This window comes from Corvus brachyrhynchos, unplaced genomic scaffold, assembly GCF_000691975.1.
Source record: "Corvus brachyrhynchos isolate BGI_N302 unplaced genomic scaffold, ASM69197v1 scaffold97, whole genome shotgun sequence".
NCBI classification, from domain to species: domain Eukaryota; kingdom Metazoa; phylum Chordata; class Aves; order Passeriformes; family Corvidae; genus Corvus; species Corvus brachyrhynchos.
Window position 1 is genome coordinate 1,214,998 of NW_008239758.1, and position 9,285 is coordinate 1,224,282.

The following is a 9,285-nucleotide window of genomic DNA, read 5'->3' on the forward strand; positions in this document are numbered from 1 at the left end:
GGAATGCAAAGGGAAGAGAACGCCACAATTAGGAGAGTGCAAAGGCTGGAAATGCAAAGCTTAGTTTACACAATACTTTGCTAATGCCTTGCACTATACAGCACAAAGTACATTACTATCAGATATGCTTTTATCTCAGCTGCAATAATTCTCTTCTTTTGCTGTTCCAAGAGAAGAGAAAAGGCAGAGGAGCATCAGTCAGACTCGGTCAGATGAGTGGAACACACTTGAGGGCAACAGCCTTCAGTGCTGAAGCCTTGCTTTACTGTTTGGAGGAGAGATCCTTCCCCTTGCAGTATGCCCTGTAAAATCTTTATGACATACTTCCATACACAGATTGAGACAAAGCTAAGTTTTGTTGCAATTATTACCACATTGATCTCATGAATCTCTTGAACAATGGTCTACTGTATGGTTCAACACTTAATTGGAACAGAATGTGACTTAAATCATTAAATCATGTTTTAAAGCAAAGTAAGTTTTTAGGGATGCTTTTGGAAAAAAAATCAAGGCACTGGGAAAATGGAATAGAGCCTAATTTAGGGATTGTTAAACTCCACATTTCTTTAGCACTGTTCACTTCACTACAGCAGGACACTACATTATTTCAGATCTTCCACATGTCATAGCACAAAACAAAAAAGAGGTTCCAAAGACCTGGAGAAATTACATCATCTATCACTGAATGAGAAGCAACATTGTTTTAATGACATGTTACCCCAAAATTAGGTACTTGGGACATCTGGAAGAGAGTATTTTCCTTTACACTCTAGCACGAAAACAAGGTTACCAGAATCAGTAGCAAGACAGGATATTTAAAATTAACCCAGGGTAAGCTTCTTTGATAAATCTGCAGGCCAAATCACCATGCAGGACTTCAGTTCTACTAAAATAGAAAAAGGAAAGAGAAGGATAGATTTTCCTCTTCTTGCTCCATGAAATGAATAATTGGAACAAGTTAGAGCAATGAGACCAGCCAGGGACACAGAAATATTTTAGCAAATTCTGACCCAAAAAAAGGCACCAAGAAAACAGCTGCAGCTCCAATCCATCTCTCTCCTCCCAAAACCTCTGGAACTGAAGGTTATATTTGCTACTTTTCTCCTGAATTAACAGGAGAACCAAGAAAGATTTTTCACCTACCCTTATTCCACAACTTGCTGGTGTTTCTCCATAATACATTTTTTTAGATGAAGTGAAGAATCAGAACCCTGCTTAGTTGTCTGTTGGTCTGTTTTAATACTAATGAAAAGCACATTAGGATACAAGCCCCCTCTAGATAAAAAACATCCTACACAAGTACTAAGTTGTGCCCCATGCCCTTTCTGAGTTCTACATCTAGATAAATACCATGATTTCTTGATTTAAAAGATTAAGTTATGTACATTTGCCACTTTTATGCACAATGGCAACAAATGTGGCAGCAAGTCAAAGCTGAACCGTAATATTTTCATAAGGGGAAAAGAAAAGGTTATCCTTCACCTGCTACAACATGAGCCTGACCTTCTTGCCTCCTGCCCATTTAACAAAGCATCAATTTGGATACTAAACATTTGTTTCCACATTTTTAGTTTTAATGAAAGTAATCTACATTTCATTTTTCGTATTCTTTTCTTTTCTCCTATGGCATTAAAATAATGCTAGAAGTTACTAGATAGCAGCTTTGTGTTTTTTAAGAGATACAGGAAATTTTACTAACTACACTGGCATGACTTGTTGCAACATGCAGACAGACTGTTTAGTAATACTTTATTACATAAAGGAAATGACATTTGATCTTTCTTAACCAAGCTCTGCGTTACAGCTGGACCCTTCTGTTTTTCTACATGATTCTCACAGATTTTATCTCCCCAAACAAATACTTGTGCTGTGTGCATGTAGACATAAGCTGACTTCAGAGCACCATCTATGTGAAAGAAGCACTAGCACTCAGTAGAAAATGCAGTTTTAGAGCACATGCTCCCTGCCCAGCTCACCCCCCGACGGAGCAGTGCGCGGGATGCAAGGGATTCCCCGGTCACCTACGAGCCCCAAAGAGGCTGAACTCAGTCACACTTAACCATCCATCCATCTCCAACACGCGCTGGCAAACATGCCAGGAGAGCAGCAGGCGCAGGGCACAGCCAGACACAGTGAGAACAGGCACTTGCCAGCAGCAGAGGTACCATGCAGGAGCTGTGGCTGTGGGTACCTCTGCCTTCTACAGTCAATGCACTGCATTGTCCTTAACTTGCTCACTCCTACAGGTTCAGCCACCAAACCCCTGCTCTCCTGCCAGCAAAGGAGAGTCACAGTTCTCTCTCAACTCAAGTGCTGTTGAATGAAACAAAAAACGCTCTCTGAAGGGAGTCCATCATGCACAGTGCAGCACATTGTAAAGTCATGGTCTCTCTATCACTTCAGGAAAAAAAGGGAGACACCAGCATTGTCAGGTAAAGCTATCTGGCACAGGCAAGAGAAAATGCAAATACCCCCAACTAAATTTTCACCAAATAGACCCCACAATCATATACACAAACTCAGCAGATGAATGAAGACTCAATTCTGAAATAAGCAATGATTCACATCAGAGAATTAAGTAGAATTAAAGGGTGTCAAACCCTTAAGAAAAGAGGAGCCTGTTCATCTTGAGCAGCTGGAATACAACTTAGCAAACAATTTACAGAAGTTTTAGTGCAGCAGATCTGTCCTGCTGCTGAGGAAGGTTCACATGAGCCAGGAGTCACAAGCAGTGCTCAAACACTGTGGTGACAGCTAAAAGCCTGCTCCTATGCACAGGTGTCCTGCACAGGTCTGGGAGTTTCTGTGCCTACCAATAGTGCTTTGTAAGGCACAACAAATTTGGGAACGCCTGGTTTTGGGGAAAAAAATAAAGTTATTCTTACAATATTTAAGAAGCACATTCTTTAAAAATTTTCTTCTGAAAAAAAAAGCTTCCTATCAAGTCAACGAGAATACTAGATCCAAAGCAAAAATTTAAAATCCCAGGCTTTAATAACGTGTCCATGGTTTTCAGACCACAAACCACTGCCAGATTTCAAAACTTGTGATATTAACTAATGTAATTAGTTAGGAGTAACTATGCAATCTTATTAAACCTTTCAGTAGGATACTAGAACACCATGACTGCATACACCACTTGTCTGGCCTTGTCAGCCTACATCATCTTTGAACATTACTGTCTGCCACAACATCATTCAACTGCTATTTTGCTAACCCAACACAGTGTTACAAGGCTGCTGTCTGTGTTCAGCACAAGGCATAAGCCACAGGCACAGTGACAGCGTTTATTATTGACACAAATCAGAGTTAGCTCTTACTTTGAGGATTCCATGCCCATCAGAACTTTGCAATCTATGATAAAATCTCTGAGTCTTATTTCCTTCCTGTGCTACACACAAAGAGCACACCAGCCCCAGGGGCACAAATGCCTGAACAGGAAGCCTCCTGGCCCTGCACAGTAGCAGCCATTTGGAAACGCTGCAAGTTAGAAGCATTACAGGTGCCAGTGCTTCAATCAAATTTGCTTCACGGTAGTTCTGGCTCGTCCACTTTAGAGATTTCATAAGCACTTCCACTGGAAAGGGTGGTGTTACCTTTCTTTTCTCTTGTAAAAGGCACATAGTCTTCCCTGTCCTTGTACTCCAGCGCCTGCTTCTCTAAATAGGCCAGGAGCCGCTCCCTGTCGAAGGGACCCGAGGCCTTCTTGGCAGTCTGGTCCTTCTGCCGGAAGCCTGCAGGCAGCAGCGCGTTCTGCAAAACAAGTGGAGCAAAGGAGAACAGCTTAGGAGGTCTGGGTGAGCACCTGCTTAGTTTCATTTCCCTCTTCCTTCTCCCTCTCTGCAAGGTTCAGCCCTGATCCGCTCTTCTGTAGGCAATCTTTGATCTCCTGCCAACTTCCTTTTTTTGGGGCAGGGAAGGACACAAAGTAATCTAGACACGGAGAATATAATGAAAATGTAGCACACTGTGCTCTCAGTAGGATTGAAGCAATTCTTTTGGTACAATAGCTCCCAGCACTCAATTTGCCTGTTACTTTGCATTTCTTTGCTAGAATCAGCACTGTTTAAATGAGCAGTAGTAAATAAAACTCAGCTATTTACAGTTTAGACATTCAGCAAGAGACTACTTCCTCTGTCACTTACATCCATGTGTTTCTAAGTCTTTAAGACAACTGACTCGACTGTTACCTGGCAATTAACACAGAGTATTTATATTTTTGACCTGACTCAAGGTGGGATGTTTCTTTGATATCATCAACATATTTCAATTAAAGAGAAAAATAAAAAGGATACTAGTACAGAAAGACCAGAATGTATGGGAATTCTGATTGCCATGAAAGAGAACCAGTCCCTTTTGCCAGTTCTCTGTTGAAATGTCCATAAAGTCAAAGGCATTTAAAATACCAGTAATATCTTGCAGTGCAACAAAATAGGTGATCATAATATTCTGAACCAATCCCTGAACATCAAGATTAAACTAATCCTGGTACTATTAAAGCAAAAACAGAGAACCACGAGGTGAAAACACAAGCCTTGGAGTCTGACATTAGCTCCAATATCTGTAGAGGACAACTCAGCTCTTTATAGCAGAAAGCTGTAGTATTCCTTATTCAGTACCCCATGCTGACATAATGATTCAAGAGTTTAGTAATTATTTGCCTTCCCTTTATGAAGTCAGCATGAGGACAGGAATAGATACAAGCTACCAGATACAGGACCAGGAATCATTAGAAGAGGTTGGCACCCTCCCACTCCCATCAAACTCCAAGAGCAGAAATAATAAAACAAACATGGATGCAAAAGGGCTGTTTACCAGACAGCACTGGAAACAGGAAAGTTAAACAGGCCTTTCCAAATAAACTTTCTTTTCAAAACATGAACAACAGCAATGCTTATTTATAAATAAATCCCAGAAAGCTCCTCCCAACTATCCCTTCTTATGTTCTCCTTTACTGCAGTTGCATCCACCTTGCAAACAGGAAATGAACACTATGTACACATCTGTATCTGTGAGATCATCAGCAGTTGTGACAAAAACTCTGATCAAAAGTATATTGTACAAAGTCTCAACTTATTTTAGACTAGTAACGGAACAAATGGAAAAAATAAAACTTCTCTTGGCTAATGCCTACCTCAGGGTCAAGATCATCCAAAACAGTTTCCAGTTGTTTCAGTTCTTCTTCCGAAAGTTTGCCAAGAATTTCATCCTCATCGAGATCTTTGTACTTGTCCAAGTCCTTTCGAAACGGGAGCGTCATGACTTGGGCAGTAGCAAGTTGCTCAAACACTTCAAAACCCAAGTCTTAATTCTTATCCAGATCTTTGAAAAGCTTTTAAAAAGAAATAAGCAGAGTTAAGGTAAATATCCCAACTACAAAGCACCTTCAACCTCCATGTACATGTGTGAAAGGAAAGCTTTGTCACCCAGTACTGGTATCTATTATTCTACAGCTCACAAGGAGCACCTGGAAGCTGTTTCTTCACTGATGACAATTCTGTCCCACCATGCCCTTTTCCATCAGTAATTAAGCTATATCTAATTAAGCTATATCTATTTTCAGATCAAAACCCCAGTCTTCTTCACAAGAACTCCAAGGCCATAATTCCCACAGAGCAGGGCAGGTTGTAGGGCAGGAGGGAGGAGATACCAACTCTACCTATTATCTATGAGTCCAGTTAACACCATTGTTTTTTACACATAATGCAGCCAGAAGAAGAGTTAAGATGCTCAACATTTATTGTTGTTACAGCAGTTCAAGGGCACTTAAGGATAACTTCACTATAAATAAGGTAATTGGTTAATACTGACTCATATCCCTGCATATTACCTACAGAGGAAACAAAGGAAGTTTGCCTCCAAGTTAATTATAGCACTACCATCGAAGCAACATTCTGTTCTGTCCAAGGAAAATTACAATGCCTTGATGAAAAGCATAGGAAATACAGCTTCTAAGTGGCAGCACTCCAGTCAATGCTACTACCATAAAAAAAATTTAAAAAAAAAAAAAATAAAAATTAAAAAAAAAAATGAACGGTGTGGCTGCTCACTAAATATTATATTTAGAGGAAACCAGGGTCCTTCAAAAAATGTACAGTCTATATAGCACTGCTTACAGACAAAGACAGTGCAGGGAACCTTATTTCTAACACCCACAATTTTTGAGCATTTGTCTTGGAAAAAACAGTTAATCACAGCAGTGTTCCAGCAGACAAGTTATTTCCTCTCATTTTTCTGCAAGAAGTTCTACGATTCTCCTTTTGTTCAGCCCAATTCTTGCTTCAAGTTGACCACACAGACGAAAAAAAGGTAATTTTGATGACTCTCTGTAAGTAAGCAAGAGTGTCCATAAGGTATTTGGGGAGCAAAAGCTAAACATACACATTCCTGTTCATTACTCTCCCTAAACCCTTTCTTGGCTCTACAGAAATACTCAACACAGACCAGACACCCAGCAGAAGTCACTTTTTCTCCAGTAGCCCCTATTCAAGGACAGATGCTCGCACCATAAATACAACTGCATTACTTCAAATCCACACTTACACTGTCCTTCAAAACCAGATCAATTTAGTCACTGCCTCTTAAGAAGCAGGAAAAGGCTGGCTGTGTATACATACAGGCTATACCATGGAATCCTGCACACAGGATTCCTCCACCTCAGCTGTTTACATCCAGAAACGTCTCCCTGGCTGCCACAGTTACATACAGCAACATTTTAATTCAGGGACACTAAACAGACATGAGCACATAGAGGTTCATCCACACCATTCAGTCACGTGTACCCGTAAAACTGATCTGGTTTGAACAATTGCCTTTGCAAGAACAGTATTTCTGGGTCCTACCAACATCCACACCTGAATGAGCAATGTATTTACAGCTATTTTCAGGATGTCTGCTTTTAAAAAAGTATTGCTGATATAAATACCAGAGCTTTATTGTGAACTACAGTTGACACTGATGGGACCAAAGCTGAAGTCCTCTGAAACATAAGGAGGAACCCTCACTTGGCTGGTAAGCTACATCAAAAGAACACTGTCTGTCTTCTTCTGAACTAAACCCAATCATGCTGGAAGAGCCTGGACCTTTTGCAAGAGGCTACAGAGCTAGCAACATCCACGTTATTGGCTGCAGAAAATGCAGAGGGTAGCACACCTATGTTTTCCTAAGTTCCAAAAGTAATTAAAGGAGTGACTCTGTGGCCTAGAGAGCCACCTCCCACAGTTTTCATAGTCTGGTAGTATTTGTTTCTCCAGGTGCAAGCAGCTGATGGACAATTAGCTGATGCCACACAATCTGCATGTGAACTTCTCATTCCTGGAGCCTTAATGTTCTGCCCTTCCTCGCAGTTCAAGCCATTACACAGTATCACAAAACATTTCCTGCAGCTGCTTACACAGCACTGTTTGTGACCAGGCTGAGCCCTACATCAAGACACTGCTATTTACCACATTTCTGCATGTCCATTTGCATTCAAATATTAAAAGGTGTAGTTTTAGCAGGTAATTATAAGGAACAGAATGGTTAGCAAGCTGCAGAATAATGCTGCCCTTACTCTGAAAGAGAGTAGCACTGCATAACCATACATTACCTTCACATAAGGTGTATTTCCTCTCCACTAATTGCCACAAAATGCTGTCATCCAGAATTAATTACCTTTTATTTACTGCATTGGGATGTTTCATATTGGTAAACTACTCACCCTTTGTAACACATTAATTAATTTTCAGGCCACAGCCCTTAGTCTCACTACTTTTTGTATGACCAAAGTAGTCATGTCAAATCCCCAGGTACAGTGTTCACACACACACACGCACACAAAAGTGAAAAATAAAGCAGCAGAACAAAAAAACCCATCAGTTTCTGTAACTGAGGCTTTGCTTCAGCAAGAAGAGAATCACATATGGCCTAGCAAATACATATTTAAAGAGTTTTGGACATATTTTTTAATACCTATCAAAGGTATTTTTTTAAAAGTATGAAAGCATCCTTAATGTGAGACCCCTTTAAAATGCAGGATGGTAGCACTGCTTAGCACGTCTGTAGTACACCGAGATTGCTTGGCAACGACTCTCAGAAACATTCCCTACAAAAGAAAACACAGCATATACAACACTTGCACACAACATGCTAAAAATCAGGTTTTAAAACATGGTGTCAGGAATTCTCATTGCCTAAAAAGGGCATAAAGGCCAGCTGGAGCCCTAATCTAATCAAACAAGCCCCTCACCTCCCATTAAACACACTTAGTACTCTATTTGCTTTCCATCACTGCTGTAGCAGTTCAGCATAGAGACACATGCATCACAAACTACAAGCTCTCAGCAGGAGCAGTTACTTGGCCTGTGAATATTTGTGGCACATTATATTTTTATACATATGTATGTGTGATCTTACTGCAAAATCATAGCAAAACTGTAACCATCAATTTTGGCTTTGCAAATACTTTGCCCTTTTTTCATGAGCAGAGCTAGTTTACTTCTAAGTATCCTTCTTAACTTTACCACGAAAACATTACATAGAAGTCCAAAGAGCTAGTATTCTTTTTCAGACATATGACTATAAGGTAAAGTTCTTCACTCCAGCAACTTCATAGTCACATAAACATTTAGAGAAATGGAAAGAAAGCCATCACTTTCAGTCCATCAAATGTCAATTCTCTGTTTGTTAAGCAGAAGAGAGGCTGAAAAATCAGAAATGAAGGAATTCTGCTGGACATCACAGAGAAGAAAATCCTGCCATTATTCCCTCACCTGGGAAATCAATGAAGAACTAAAGAAATGAGAAAACAGCAGTAACTTTATGCCATTTTATAATTACCTGAATCATCCCTTGAAAGACTGTCCAGCAACTTTCACACCTCTTATCCACAAGTCAAAATATTTTCTCCCCTCCTCTCTGAAAGTATATTTTTAAAAACCAAAAGAGTCTAAAAATAGCAAGCTTCCAATTTTCTCTCAAGAACTCCACCCCTCATCCCCCCCTGAAATTTCTATTATACTTAAGAACACAATTTCTTGGGATCCTAACAGGAGAAGCTCTTTAGATATAACTTGCCCACAGGAAACTACAGTGTTGTTAAAGTTCACTGTAAATGGCTTCCGTGACTTGGATTTTAAAATAGAAGCGACATCATGAAAAACAAACTGAGCTGGGTTTGGCCAGCACATTCGCAGAGTTCACTTTAATCTCATTTGTTCCTCATGAGCCTCCTTCCCCCCAGCCTCTGGGTGAACCCGACCCGAGCAGGGGGGTCTGGAGCAGGGGGGTCTGCAGGGCTGTCAGCAT

General features: G+C 40.4%; 1 protein-coding gene across 3 annotated transcripts in view; it reads right to left on the reverse strand.

The window, feature by feature from the left end:
* The window catches only part of LOC103621242 (tropomodulin-3), a 25,153-nt gene that overhangs the window by 13,643 nt on the left and 2,225 nt on the right, over positions 1-9,285 (reverse strand). For 2 of the 3 annotated variants that reach the window (XR_001864705.1, XM_008640010.2), the window contains exons 2-3: positions 5,135-5,332; positions 3,597-3,753 (exon numbers count right to left, since the gene is read on the reverse strand). Coding sequence is in view for 1 of the 3 variants with exons in the window: in XM_008640010.2 (XP_008638232.1) it covers positions 3,597-3,753; positions 5,135-5,260 (283 nt within the window). In the remaining 2 variants the exon portion in view is untranslated. Of the gene's footprint in view, positions 1-3,596; positions 3,754-5,134; positions 5,333-8,817; positions 9,249-9,285 lie in introns of those variants that run through there. The other variant, XR_001864706.1, reaches the window with a different exon arrangement.